General features: G+C 33.3%; 1 protein-coding gene across 1 annotated transcript; it reads right to left on the bottom strand.

Moving 5' to 3' along the window:
- Positions 1-2,755: 2,755 nt before the first annotated feature.
- Positions 2,756-5,279, bottom strand: LOC137749379 (glycerol-3-phosphate acyltransferase 1-like). Its single transcript, XM_068489472.1, has 2 exons — positions 4,554-5,279; positions 2,756-3,646 (listed from the first exon to the last, which is right to left on the bottom strand). The coding sequence occupies exons 1-2, from the start codon at positions 5,274-5,276 to the stop codon at positions 2,756-2,758; spliced, it is 1,614 nt and encodes a 537-aa protein (XP_068345573.1). The 5' UTR covers positions 5,277-5,279.
- Positions 5,280-16,289: the final 11,010 nt, after the last annotated feature.

The raw sequence follows: 16,289 nt of genomic DNA, 5'->3' as shown, positions 1-16,289 counted from the left end.
TTTCTTTACAAATTCCCTCTGTAGCAAACCCTAGCAACCCCAAATCCTTTTATCTTTGCAATTTTGACATTTACGACCATCACGAGCCAAATTTTCTTTCTCATCAAACCCTTAATGGTGTCAACTCTGCCTTTGTTCTTATATAAATGAATGAAATGTATTATGATTATCAATGTTTAAATATCGTTATAGGTGCAAATATCGATATGCACATTTATGAAAATAATAATGGATATATCGATATCGATGTTGATATTAGTTGCCTTCAGCAGAAATTATGAAAATTTGCAATGTGGTGGGTATATCAACTCATTCAAATTTAATCGAACTAGAGAAAAATTTCCCAAAAGAAATTTCAAAAGTTCAAAATCTGCAATGACTTCTAGCAAAATTTTGTAGTAAATCGGTAAATATCATTGATATGTTGAAAATTTTACAATAAAAAAATTCTAAATCATAATATATGGACATGTATCTGAACTAGAATTTGGCTACCAATTTGACCCCAAATGAATTTGTTGGAAAAGAAAGAAATAATAGCTTCACACATTTGACTGCTGCATGACTATTACGGAAAATAGGAAAATGCCAGAAAAGATCATCCTGAATGAGTTGAATACCAATTGTGCTATATCTATAATACATAACCTCCGAGTTCATCCTTATTTGAATAATAAAATATCCTGTATATCAGACTTAAACCAAAGTTTGCAAAATTACAGAATAAACTTCAGTATAAAATACATGTCTGATAAATAAATTATTTGTAAGTCTGCAAAAGTCAAACAATAAATTGCTAAGAAAAACAAAAACATGAACTCACTATTTCTTTACTCTCACATAAATGTAGAATCAAAAGAGTTACTACCCCCATTCCAATGACATGTTCCTTAAACACTCTAGGAAGCAATGGTTTCGTGAGTGGATCAGCAACCATTGACTTTGTGTCTATGTGTTCAATCAATATCGACTATTTTTTCACCTCTTCCTTCACAGACAAATATTTCACATCTATCATTTATGCTTGTTTATGGTACACCTTTGGACAAGAACATAAACAACCATCATTTGGTAACAGATTATGTAACCTTATTGTATAACATTAAAGATTAGGAAAACAACCAAGATTTTCAAGTCTTTAGATAAGATAACAGTTAACTTAATTTTCTTAAAAATGATATACCCTGAAAACATCTCAAACCATTTATACATTCCTCTTTTTGGAAAAGAATATTGACATGTTATAAGTTTTAAACCATAATTTACATAATCCATTTCTTGAAGTCTTCACTTTTGGTGAAAGAAAAAAAAAATGTACACAAGTCTGCACTACAAAATCTCGCTAAGATATTTTTCCTGAATTAGTCAAGGTTAGTGTAGAAAATATTATCATAAAAGACTTTATTGTTATGACTCCAACCATTTGAAGAAGCCAAGAAACATTAGGGAAAGAAGTCAGAAACATCAGTAAGGTAAACCCTAAACCCTAACAATCATAAAATAATTATTTGGTCAAAACAGTTAAGCAGTCTTTAACTTTACAATTGTCAATAGTCACATGGTAAACATGTAGAAAATGACCAATAACATGTGTTATTATGACTGTTGGTATACAACTGAAAATTATGAATATTGCCAATAGACATGTAATATGAAATTCTGAACAGAGCATCACAGTCCATGCAAGAGTGGCAATTACAGTTACAATGTTCCTTGTATGAATCCATCTTTGATTCAAAACGAGGAATGAATATTATTATAAAGATATATCCATCATGTCTTTGTGATAGTATAGAGAGTTGCAATTGTAAACCGGAGGTTAGCATTGCTTTGGCCAGAATTAATATGAGAGACTTTAGATCGTGGCACTTTAGTTATGAGCATAAAGAAAAGAATAATGTAGTAGAATTTACCCCAACCTTACTATGAGAGTTTGGTTATTTTGATAAAATATTTATTACCCTTAGTTCCCAATTATAATTATTTCATGTTAAGTTTAAGAAAGTAGCAGAAGATTACTTAAAAGTTTGGAAGGAAATTTGTATAAGTCTTATCAATAGTCCTCCGGACTGGTAATGCATATGCATAAAGAATAAGCTAGGCATATAACCATGATAAATGAAGAATCTTTTAGACTGTCATCTATATCAACTTACTGATGGACTCCTCCACAACAAAATATTCTAAAATATCAAGGAGCCAAAATGTTAGCCTTAGATGAGTTCGAGGATGTTAAGTACGATATGTTATTAGTAGCAGAAGACGAAGAAATGTACATATATAGCAAGACAAATATCCGTCATCAGCCATATTAAAAGTCTTGAAAATGTCAAAGAAGAAATTGTAAAAATCAATTACAATATCAAAAAGGATAGTAAAAGAGAAGCAGAACTAGAAGAAGGAGATGATCAATACTGGAACAATATGATAGAATAGGAATTGGACAACATCGACAACATGATGAAAGCATAAAAGAGTTAGAAGTAGATAAACAACAGATGAAAAAGTAACACTGTAATGCAAGTGGAGAATATTTTACAATAGCACCATACAAAGTAACGTATAATAATTCAAACATCAAACAAAAATGTAAACATTAATTAATGTGGCACCTACCATGATGAATGGAATAATGGTATAAGAGTAAATAGAGAACATAGGTTGACCCATTATAGACATTTCATACCAAAATGTCCTTATAATTAAAATTGAATCTCCTAAACTTTGAGGATTTTTTTTTTAAATTATATGAAAATTAAGGCTTCTTTCTCTTATTATCAGGGACAATTCCTTCATTCCCAGCCAGCATCAAATATTTATCCCTCCTTGTAAGAGAGGTGCACTCAAATCCCAAAGCATCAGCCAATTTCCTCTGAATGTAATTAGCCACTTCATTGCTAGACTTTCCCCCAGCGCAAGTCAGCTCTCTTGGGAGCCTTCCAAGAACTTCAATATAATATGCAGGCCCAGGGTTCATCAGGAAGAAAATTGGGTCCAAGCATTTTAGTCCACTGGCTGTAGTCCCATAAAACATGCTCACATTTGTGTTGATGGCTACTGGCACAATCTCATCAGCCAGTTCTGCAAACAGTGAGCTGAATCTCAGCAAATACGGCTCTCGACAAGTTGTTCCTTCGGGGCAAACCACCAAATCTCCTTCACTAAGTAGCCTCCCCATGGTTTCACCGTCTTGTTTTCGGTCTCTGGTTAATCGGACTGTCTTGATCGGCGCTATGATTTCGGACATTTTGCTCAGGCTATATGTGACTGCTGTTAAAGGCTTGCCCAAAGCCATACTAAGGAAAACTGGGTCCAGTAGGGTTCTGTGTGTGCAAACATAGAGGACTCCTTTTTTTTTTGGATTTGAGGAAGTGGGGTTGATGCAGCCTTTGACTGAGAGATTGACACCTGTCAAGGAGGCCAAAAATAGGGCAATTTTGCAGGGGAGGATAATGCCAATTGAGATTCTTAATATGGCTAGGATTATTCCAAGAGGGAGCCACAAAAACATGGCTAGGGTTGCAGATGGAGTAGGCAAGAATGCTAGCCTTCCATCGTGAAATATTACTGGGTTTGGCTGCTTGTGCCTAAGCATTGCTGAATTTGTACCGCTCTTGTTGTCTTCCTTGTTCACTACGTAGGCTTCCTGTTGCAATTACGTGGGTTAGTAACACTAAATGACAGTGTAACCAAGCAATCAAATTTAAACATCTCTCCTAATGTTCTAGCTTTACATAAATATACATAGTAGACTCATCCACCAATGCATGGTAATACTTATATGTACCATATATCTAGGCCAAAATAATATTATACTTGCAAGAGAGAAAAAAAGGAAATTAAATCTTTGCACACCTCCCATTAATGAAAGGAATGAAAGGGAATTCCTCTTGGGTTATTTTAGATAAAAAAATACATGATGGAAATTGGAAATGAGAAAAGGATGTAATTTGTGAAAATGATTTTGTAATGCCATTGATGTGACTTATTAGTAATAGTATCCCAAAACCTTCTAACACCATCTACAAAAAAGATGTCAAAATCCTAGGTGAAATATCACTGTGCATATTTGACATCAAAAGTCTTTTCAACCGAATTGTTATTTGCTGATTGGATTTAAAAGCTTTATGATTTGGAATCAAATTTATTTTTAATTATTTTTAATGGTGGATCCCTTATTTCACTAACATTTCAACCAAAAAAAAATTTGTTTCAACATTTTTTTAATAATTTTAACCATTTAAAGTTTTACTTAAATAGTAAAATAATATTTGACAACTCTTTTAGAGAAGTACTAATTTGATATAAGACTTCAATTGCCACATCAGCCATCAATTGTAATTTGACTTTTATAATTTGACATTTTCTTTGGAGATAAAGTACCCTAAACTAGAAAGTTGATAAGATCATAATACCTATAACTAGCTAGTTATGGGTTGGGTGTAAGATTAACCCTAATACATGTTGAGGTATACAGCATTAGTGGTCAAACTAGGACTTCAAGTGTGAGGACAAATCAAACTTGGTACTTATTTGAAAGTGGTATTACATACCTTGCAAAGGGAGATAAAAAGATGATCTTCGAGGCTTGAAGAACCAATTCCAATATCTGGTCTTTTGTCTCCAAAATATTTTTTGAGAGCATTGTGCTTCACAAGAAAACCAGAGCCGGATAACAAACCAGTGAAGTAGTGCCCAACAGTGTGCAATTCAGTCCCCAAAACATCACCAACTTCCATATAATCCTTGAGAAAATGTTCAACCATGACTCTAGGGACACTTGTGAGGACAACCCTAAATCCCGCTGAGGCAAAAACATCATAGGCCTGAAGGTTGAGATTTTCCTGATAAAACTTGGGCAAAACAGCCCTTCCAACACTCTCCATATCTTTTTTTCTGAGACCACAAAAAGTGAAGAAAATCATAACCCTTAATCTGTACTCATAGTCGAAAACCAGCAAAACCGGGTACGATAGAAGCAAGAGAAGGGCTCTGAAAATGCTGCCACCTTCAAAGGCAACAAGCATGAAGTAAGGAAAGACAGACTGGGATTTCAAAAGGGATCCAAAAATGTCACATGCAATTGTCTCACAGTCTCTTCCCGCCAAATTACACTTTGTGAAACTGGGAAATGAAAAGGGTTGTTTTTGCGGTGAGGTGAGAGGAGGAGAATTGCCTACGAGGGAGCCATAGTTTCTCACTTTTCTTGCAGCTCTTTGGCATGTGTTTGCCAGCGGCTGGTACGAAACCCCATCTGTGAGTTTGAGAAGAACCATTGGGAGGACCGTGGTTTTTTGATAAACCCTAAACCTATTTCAGAGATGGAAAGAGAAGTTTTGAAAGATACGACAAAGAAAGGTAGAAGAAAGCGAGAAACGAGAGATACAGAAACAGAAGAGGTTGTGGAGAAGAGGAAGGGTTTGCAGTGTGTATTTATAGGAACACAATTAAAGAGAGAGAAGGAAGGTTGACTAAAAGCATTTGGTTAGCCACACCGTCGGCATTAATTCAAACCTCAACATTTTCTATTTCTCCTATTATTTTTATTTTTTTTTCTTATTAGTTACCTTTACAAGTGCATTAAAAAACACATTCGAACCTCTTCCCCTCTGCTAAATTATTGTAATACTTTAATAATAAAATTTAAAAAAAAATAAATGTGTTTGAACACATCATTTGCAAGATACCTTATAACAATAAAACGTGAGGCTCATATTTTTAATTTAATTTCACCTAATTACTTAACAATTAGTACTATAGTCTAATAATATTCACTACAATCTAGTAATATTTCTATCAAAACTTCCTTAAACGATTATGCAAAATGCGCACATCAACATTCTGCCAGGCCAACCCTTTTCACTTTTTTGATAGTAACAAACTGTAGGTTGAATTGTGAAGAAAATTGAGGTTTCACCGTAAAATTAATTAGTAATATGGAAAGTTGCAAGGTTTTTCGTTTTTTCAACGTGAGACTCTTTAATCTTCACATCCTCACAAACCTCCTCATATGTGGTGAATTTTCAAGTTAAACAAGTGAACAACACAAACTGAGTGAGGTGAAGCACATATGATTGTTGGGCTTCACACATACGTTAACCTGCTCTGATATCATTAAAAAAGTTGAAGTTACACTTTAAAACTAATTGATAATATAAAAAGTATTCTAACTTACTTATAAACCCTCGTAAGATTTACTATTTCACCTGATTCTTTAATCTTTGCGTCCTCGCAAATTGCTAGTGACCGCCTTAATTTGCGCTTTCTCTGCTATACTATTGCAATGGCATTGGAATGAGTGTACATTTTTTTTTTTTTTTTTTTTTTTTTTTTTTTTTGAAGAACATGAGTGTACAGTTTTAAGTATCCAAATTGGACTCTTTGATTATCCAAATTCCACGGCATGGGGAGAAAACTAGGGAGATGGCTTCAGCTTTGAATTTACATTCAAACCTACTAGTCCAGGTGGACCAATCCATGAGTTAGATAACCCATATACCATCTGATTTATTGACTTTTTTAACCATTTAGGTATTTGCAGCTGGTCAAGTAAGGGAAGGGATTTTCTCCGGATCCCCTCCACTTAATTCTCCTCATTAAACAATCTAGGTTCTTGAAATTTGATTCAACGGCTATAACTTTTGAAATGAGGCTGTGTTTTTAACCGTTAAATCAAATTTCATAAGTCCGAATTGTTTGATGAACAAGATTAGGTGGAAGCAAGGGCAGAGCCAAGTACAAGGCTCCCCTAGGCTATAGCATAGGGAGAGTTTGGTTCTTCAAGCTTAAAAATATTAATTTTTAGGTTAGTTTATGATTTTTAATTGTCATATTTCACATAAGAAATGAAATTTTTTATTAGTAAGCCTATTTTTAAGAATAATAAGAGCTAATAGATGTTAAATAAACCCATCACTTTAACCAATATTATATTTAATAGTAATAAATTAAAACTTCTATATCACAAATGGTTCCTTATTTTATTCACTTGAAAGCTTTAAATGCTAGAAATCTAGAAAACATAGTATAAAATTCTTGCTTCAAATTACTACATTCAAGTTTTTACTATTATATAACTTTATGCAGGCAACATAGGATTAAAAACTTAATTTCGTAGTAATAATTTGAGTTTAGTCCACCCATCGAATAATTTCTAGCTACGCCAATTGGATGGAAGGGATCCGGAAGAATCCCTTTCCGTCAAGTAATACCATCAGTAATTTGCAACTACTTTGTCCTTTGACTTTCTTTTCTAATAACAGTTTTTCAGTTTTCGATTTACCAAAATACCAACAGTTCCATGCAAGGGATTCCACATAGCGTCGTATAGTAACTTGATAATAGAGTAGTCAGAATATAACTCTTGTGGTAAAATTTGTTAAAAATTAAGTTCAGAACTAAAATCCTGTTAATTCTTCATCTATAACCTGAATGTGAACCTCACGTGGGAATTTATATTAGTTGTTATTAACATTTTGAAATCATCTACTCTTTCTACGATAAAAAAACACAAAAAAATTTAATGCAAGTGGCCCTTTATCACAGTAGTGGAAAGGTGTTGTGCTCTTGCATGACAGTGTGGGTTTGAACCCTATCAGTAGCTAATCTAGCATTTAACTTACTAACATTATTGTTTCACTCAAAAAAAAGAAAAAATCCTATTTTTTTTTATTGAAAAAATGATTATTTTAAAATACTAACAAAATTTTCTTTATTGACTAGTCGGGACAATCATTTACACATTCTTGTTTGCAATAACAGTAGATAAAAAATCGACATGCATCGTCAATGTACAAAATAATTTGCACTTAATAAATCTACATGTGAAATAATATTTGCAAAGAGTGATGAAAATAAAACAAAAAAAAAAGGAAAGAAAAAAAAGGACATTTATATGATTCAGAGATTCAATATGCATGATTCTGGCACCAAATCTATAAAATTAATTGGTTTTCTTTTTTGTTTATTTACTTTTGGTATTTGTGGGTATGGCAGTTAAGATGATGCAATTTGAGATGGTTGTTTGATTATCATGCATATTGTTTGCGTGGAAGATGGAAAACTAGAAGATTTACAAATCTAAACGTGTGTTTTTGAAGCTAGCTAGCACACGACAATGACGACAAGCTTTAACAGGTATACAATGACAGTTAACCCACCTTAAAACGGTGAATATTAGCCTACAACAATTGATGTAGAGGTCACATGTACGCAGCTGATTTATTGATTTTCTTTTTCAACCTACAGTGTTTCACATTTAAACTGACTTTCCTTTTTTCTAGGCTAAACCAGTAATATGGTTTGTAATATGGTTTAGGCTAAACCAGTAATATGGTTTGTAATATGGTTTGTAATATGGTTTAAACTGACTTTCCTTTTTTCTAGGCTAAACCAGTAATATGGTTTGTAATAAAATAAAATAAAATGTTTAGACTCTTCATAAATAACTACCAAAAAAAAAAAAAAAAAACCCTTTCGAGGAAAGGATTTAGTAGGGCAAAATAAGGCTTTAATCACCTAAACCTTCGCTGGATAGAAATTTGTCGAGCAAAGATCATCATACGAAAGTTTTCGTCGGGCAAAATGCATTGACCAAAACTTGCCCGACGAATTTTCAAATGGGCAAGTAATGTTTGCACAACAAAGATATTTGTCGAGTAAAATGCATTGACCAAAACTTACCCAATCGCAGTAGTAAGCTGGTTAATGAATTTAAAGAAAAATATATAAGAATACAAAATGCATGCTCGATGAACGTATTTGCCCGGTAAACTTTTAATTTTTTTTAAACGTAATTTAAATTATATTTAAATTAAATAAATTAATTAGTTTTAATTATATTAATTTCAAAAGAAATCACAATATTAAAAATTTTATTTAATTATATTAAAATTAAAATTTGCGTACAAATTTACATGTCAAATATCTTCAACTATCTACTCTTGTGGTGGTGGCATAAGATCGTTCAGAGGAACAGGGAGGCCAATACCAAAGGCTACTATTGCATGCGCCATCGTAACAATGTACCACCGAAACTCCTCATCCTATTGGCGCGCAGCTTCTTCCCGAGCCTGTTCTCATTGGCGCGCTTCTTCTTCTCGCTGGCGCATAGCCTCTAACTCCATCTCCACTTGCTACAGTCTGGAAGACATCCTACTTGGAGGCGGAAAGCTAGATGAAGATCACACGAGGTCCCGAACCCAACCCACTCATATATAGGCCACAAGATCCCACAACTAATGTAGATATTTTAAATTAATAATTGGGTTCAATTGTTATATTCTTCTAGAGTCAAGGAGTATATTTGTAAAAAATCATCAAAATTAATGCTAAAATAACTGTTAAATCATGATGATACGTTTCTAACCCGCGAACCCTAATGTCTAAAAGTTTGTTTTAGGTGATTTTTGGTGTATGGATCTCGTACTATATTAAAAAAGTGTGACAATTGGGTCATTTTGAAATTAGTTTCGTAGATTGCATATCCCGTCAACGCAATATATTCAACAAACACTTGGAGTTTATTCTATACTTCTATTAAGTAGAACGTAAGATTTTGTTTTAACTACTAGTGTAAATATTTTAAATCGATAACCGGGTCCATTCATTGTATTCTTATAGCTTCGAGGAGTGTATTTGAAAGAATCATCAAAATCGGAGTTAAAATAACCATTAAATCATGAAACTACATTTCTAATTGTTGAATGATTTCGTCCCGTTACCTAATCACTCAAAGTTTGTTTTAGGTTATTTTTGGCGTATGTGATCTTGTACTATATTAAAAATGTGAGACGGTTGGATCGCTAAAATTAGTTTTGCAGACTGCGTGTTTCGTTAACACCATAGATTCAACAAACACTTAAAGTTTATTCTATACTTCTATTAAGTAGAACAATAAGTTTTTGTTGTAACCACTAGTGTAAATATTTTAGATAGATGATCGGGTTTGTTTATTGTATTATTATAAGGTTGAGGAGTGTAGTTGCAAACAAATAATCAAAATCAGAGCTAAAATAACTGTTAAATCATGATGATACGTTTCTAACCGTCAAATGATTTTATCCCGTTGCCTAATCTCAGAAATTTGCATTTGGATGATTTTGCATATGTCATCTCGGAGTATACACTAACTAAATTGACGGTTGGATTGTTGAAACTAATTTTGCAGACAACCAAAACCATCAAAGAAATTGAATATGCCAAAATGTCCCTCACTTTTGTCTGACGAAAATTTTCATTTTGCTTGAAGAATTGTAAACCATGAACCCTAAATTACAAGTTATACGTTTGGCCCGACGAAACTTGTAGGTTTCCTCAAAGGGTTGCATATTACACACCAATTTTTTCCCTTGACACGAATATTTTGCCTGATAACTGTTTCTTTGCCCGTCAAACGTTTTTCGTCGGGCAAAGGTCTCTGAAAAAATCAAAATGTTGACCACTTTTGTCCGACCAAATGTTTTATTCTGTCAAGTAAAGTTACTTTGCCTAATAAAATTTGTTTCGTCAAGCAAACTTTCGTCGGACAAATGATAATTTCTAATAGTGCATCCATCTCTTGTTTTCACAATCTTTAAGTAAATAAATTTCATCCGACAATGACAATTTCTGATAGTGTATCTATATTTTGTTTTCACAAACTTTAAGTAATTTTCTCCGGATGAATTAAGTTTAAACAATGAATTGTACCCATTGAAAAGAACACAATTGAACCATACGCTTATCATTTAATAATTTCTACCCAATTGTTTCACCAAATTTATTTACCAAATAACATGGGTCAAAAATATAATGCCGCATGCATCAGTTGGTGGATAACATCCTATCTTCAATCGGCCGGTGAATTAATGAGATGATACATACATCTCTCTTTTTTTTTTGCTTTTTAAACAAACGATATTATCTACATTAAGGAAGAGGGATAAGTTTAGCCTTATAATGGGCTAACAATAATGTGGTTCAAATTCGCCATTGATGAGAATCGAATCTAAGATCTTTCACTTACAACTCTCTCCTTAAAAATGAGACAATACCAAATTTTGAAGATGGATTAGGGCATCCTTAATGAAGATGCAAAATGTATTTTCAATTTTTTGTTGGTGGAAAAGTCTACAATGAAGAGTAAAATATACATTTTGGCTGAAAAATGTAAATAAAAAATCTAAATATATATTTGGATAATTTTTTATTAAATCAATAAATGTGTTACAATATCGACAATCTGTCAATAATATTTATGTTAATTATACATAGGTCAGTGAGACTTTAAAGTACACTATTGCACCCATATCAAACAAAATTACTAATTATACCATTACATAATAGATGGCATCCCCTTTATCAAAATTTTTATATTTGAGAATAAGTCAATCTAATTTATGCATTACAGTTTTTGTTCTGTTGTTCTGTGATTCAGACTCTGTATGTTTCTAATTTATTGTTGTCGAATTAGTTATATCAAATATTCGACTTTTTTGTTAATGATTTCAGACTCTTTTATCATACTAAAACCAATATTAAACGTGATTAATTTGAATATATCAAAACAAAAACTGCATGCAGTGCCTGAATTCAGGAGACAACAGAACGATAATTCAATGCCGTGTCGACATAGAATTCAATTAAAACATGCCAAAATCTGATCTCTCGTCCCTCCCCCAAACCCCAAAACATCCCAAACCCCTGAACTAGTAAACTCTTTCTTAAGCCAAAACAAAATCAGCTTCCATGTTCCAAGATCAGCACCGAATTGAAAAAAATCAACTTTGATCTCTCTTATGCAATCATGGTTGTTCACGCCAACGTCTCCATCAATCTTTAACTCTCCTCCTCGATCTCTTGTTTTCTCCAATTTCTTCAGTCACCATTTTATCTTAAAACTGCTTCATGCATTCTCTTTGTTTCTCCGTGTATAAATGCCTATTTCTCTCAGGCCCCATTTGCCTTCATCGATCTTTAGGTTGGGCAAGACAAGCATCTTTAGTTGTCACGTGAAACGTACTCAAGCCTTCAGAATGATGGATTGAATTCATTTTCAAGAAACCATTCGCGACTGTTAGTTATGGTAATCCAGCTAGAGTTTGCATATAGCCACAAAAGTCAATTGTAAACCCAATAACCATAAAGAAACAAAAAGATTTTTTAAACCCCCTAATTTCTTATTCTGATAGCTAGGCTTAGTTGGAGCAGGAATTTGTACTGTTTTCTTGGGTGGCTATTATATTAGAAGAGACGGAAGATGAGACGAATAAAGACGAAGATGAAATGTTGACTGAAGAAAGAGAGAAAAAAATGGGACCAGAGAGGAGAGAGAGATTGATGGAGTCGGTGGGGTGAGCCCGAGTAGGACCCCTCTAAAATTTTCTCCCTTCAACATTGTGTTGACTTTTTGATAAGGAAAAAAAAATGAGAGAGAAGAGAAGGAAGGGGGGAGAAAGAATCCTACTCCGAATATAACCGCCGATCAATCAGAAAGAGGGTGAGCAAAAAGAGGGAAAAAAGGTCACCTTTTATATGGAACTAAAATTCATGTAGCATTCCTTATTAACTTATTTCCAATTAATTAAAATATTTTATTGATTAAGTTCAAAACAAAATTGACTATTGATATATGACTAATTAATAAAGATTTTATTGATTTTTAACTAAATAGCCCTTTTTTTACATATTTTTCACCAATCAAAATCAGAAAATTAAATGAAATCCTAAATATACATCTTTCACATTGGAGTAGAACTTGCATTTATATATTTGGTAATGGTTAGATGCATGCAAACTTTGAATTAATTATTAACGTTAGAGGTAATTAAGAAACATGCAATGCAGCCTAAACTTAGTTTTATGACTCTGTTTTTATTTCTCGACCATCATCAAATACGATATAAAGAGGTCAAAAGAACTCCTTAATATTCTCTTACTCTCTTTACCATTACACCATCAAATGAAATCGTATTACATGTTAAGACTCCCGATTTAAAAAATAACCTCAAACTCTAACCCTATTGGATGTGTTAGATTGCAACATTACGTTTGAATAATTATTGACATAAAGTAATCACATTACAACACGCTCACATAAAGTGGGGCAGAGATCTGCACATGAGCGCATTACCATCTCACTTTATGTGATTTAGGTAACATTCTCAATTAATTAAGAAACAAGTACTTCTTTCATACTCCAAAGAAGTGAGGTCACCACTCACAAATGCGTGCGGGTAAGCTTGATTGGGCGCTGTCATTGCCGCACGACACTGGTATGGCCATGTTAACCCTAACCTTTTGCACATGTACTTGGTTCACCCAAATGTTGGAATTTATATGGATAGCGGCACCAATTGTTGAAAAAGTTACGGAATGAGAGTAACAAAAATGTGTGTGAAAAAGAAGTGTTCCAAATCTTAACTTATTTATATATACATATACATATATACATAGAGTAATGGAAAATTGTAAATAGAAATTAAAAGAGATATCAAATGTATGAAGAAAAACAAACTCGCATTTATCTCAGAGTTTTGATACAAAGAGAGAGGAAGCACTCAAACTTGAGAGTTTTTTACACAATGAGAAAATTAAGCGCGCAAACAATTGAGCAAAGGTGCATGCTCTATAAATAGCAAACTAAAGGGAAAACGACAAGACTAGGTGTCGCAAAAACAGAGAGGCACCATAAAGCAGACATGCACATTTGGTGGCATCTTCACTTTATAACGTAGATCTAATTCAGCTTCACATGATTGAACATGAAAAGAAAGATTACGCAATAAAAGAAGCACCCCGACACACCAGCTACAAGAAGTAAGGACAATTATCGAAGGAATGAATAATTGTTGTCGTCTAGATATCAGTCAACATCTTAACTTTATTCTTTTTCTTTTATCAAAGAAAAACATTTCATGCTTTATTTGTCTTGGCAGATAATAGGAAGGAATCCAAAATCATCTTCCAAGTCTTTGTTGAGATGACACAGATGCTCACACCATATCTTCATCTAGGCAATCTAGATCAAGAATCTTCAAAACCTTCATTTTCAGGTCTTCTTTAGAGCAAGAAGAACTTGATTCAATTAATAACTTAATTTTTTCAATCTTTAAACATGATCAAGGAGAAGGGGTAGGATGAGGTAACTCAGCTACGGGCATTCTATCAGGCAGAACTCTTCTGGCTTAAAAATAAGACGGCTTCAAATGGTTAAGATGAAATTTATCCCACCAACGATTAAAGATTCTTCTTTCAAGTTGTGGGATATAACCCCAAGAGTCTCCATCGTCTTCGACAAAGTTATAAGTCCATTTCAGGATCCATGGTAGTTCATAGATCATCATAAACCACATAAAAAACTTCACGTTGTTGGACTCACTTCTGTATCTTGGAAAAAGCAATCATGTTGTTGGACTCACTTCTGTATCAACATTAAATTGATTCAGATTCAATCAGAATTCTCTCATATTGGTGTCTTGGCTTATAGTGAGGATGAATGTGTTCATGATGATATTTCTCACCAACTTATCTAAGAGTCAAAGATAAATCTGAATCCTCTATTGTCATAGTCTAAGTGAAAGAAGTATCAGCTATCGCCTTCTCCCTACCTTTGTTATAAGGGACAGCAATCGAATAGGGATTTGGATTTGCTTGGGAGGAGGAAGAAGAAGAAGAACCATTCTCCCTGCTCCTTCTTCTTTGCGTTTACCCTATAAAAATTCCCGAGTTAAAAAGTAAGACAAAGAATTTGATTCACCCTTAATATAATCAATATCAAAATCAAATGTTAACAAAATTCCTTGCCATCGAGCAAATATTTGTTTAGATGCTAAGTTTTTAACATCTTTTAGTAAAATGTCATTAGCTGCCTTACAATCCACCCTAATCAGGAATCGTTTACTTAAAAAATCATTTTCAAATTTTGTGACTGAATGGACTATAAATAAAAGTAACTCCTTAAACGTTGATAGTTCTACTGGGCTGATTTCCAGATACCTAAAGTAAACCAAACTAATTGTTCTTTATCATCATGAGTTCTTTGCTTCAAAACTCCACCATATTTTTCTTCAGATGCATCCGTTTCAACAATTTTAAAAGCTTATGGGTCGGCTAATGCAAGACATGCTAATTCCTTGACTTTTCATTTCAAAAGTTTAACTACACGCATCTGTTCCTCATTCTATGGAACCTGGGTTTTCTTCAACCTTTAATATAAAGGTTTTTTTATCATTGTCTAGATCCTTATAAAAGTCTCCCACATAATTAAGACTTCCTAAGAATAGTTACAGTTGTTTCTTGTCTAAACTTTCATATGGAAATTTACCAGCAAACTCAATAGCACGGTTAATACGCAAAAATATTCCTTTCTGAATATTATGTCCTAAAAAACGTACCTTTGTCTGAAGAGTTTCATCTTTCTAGCAGATACAACTAACCTTGCACTCTTAACTACTTTCAGGAAAATATTAAGATGTTTGAAGTGTTGTTTAAAGAATTAGAATATACTAACACATCATCAATATATACAGTAATGAAAATAGAGTAAGGATTAACAATGTTATTCATAATATTTTGAAATTCGGATGAAGCATAAGGCATAACATTTCATTCATAATGTCCGAATGGCACATTGAAAGCAGTCTTGTATCTGTCATTCTCCTTGATTTGAATCTTCTAATATCCAAATTTCATATCAAATTTTGGAAAATATCACAGCTTGATTCGGCCTATCTAATAGCTTTTTCTTGTTTGGAATAGGATACCTAATCGATCTAATTAAGAGATTTGTTTAAAGGTTTGTAATTAATAACTAACCTGGGAGCTCCTCGTTCTAGTTCAACTGCATTCTCCACATAAAAAGATGAACAACTCCAAGGAGAGTAGCTCTTTTTAATAACTTATTTTCAAAAAGTTCGTAAATCTCGTTTTTGCAGATCTCCACCAGCTTGCTATTCATCTGGATGGGTTGAGCCTTTGTTGGAATTTTCTTTTCAACAAAGTTAGGCTCATATGGTAGCCAAACTAATGAAAGCATTTTACGAATTGAAAATATTCATTAAAGACTCTGTGGAGCTAAAAATAATCCCAAAAATCATGGAGGCAACTCATGGATTTTTGGACAAGAAAGACGAGATTACCCTCGTTAAACAGACGAGACACACCCGAATTCCCACACGTATGCAATAGACAATAATGGTTCAAGATTCCCTCCATCCATGGAAGAGTCAAAGGTGATCATTATGGAATTTATTCAAATTCAACCCATCAATCGCTCATGGATTTGTTTCAATAAGGTAACTCCCCAAATT

The sequence above is a fragment of the Pyrus communis genome, chromosome 11, assembly GCF_963583255.1.
Source record: "Pyrus communis chromosome 11, drPyrComm1.1, whole genome shotgun sequence".
NCBI lineage: Eukaryota > Viridiplantae > Streptophyta > Magnoliopsida > Rosales > Rosaceae > Pyrus > Pyrus communis.
The sequence above is the reverse complement of the archived record's forward strand: the minus strand, read 5'-3'. Positions and strand labels throughout refer to the sequence as shown.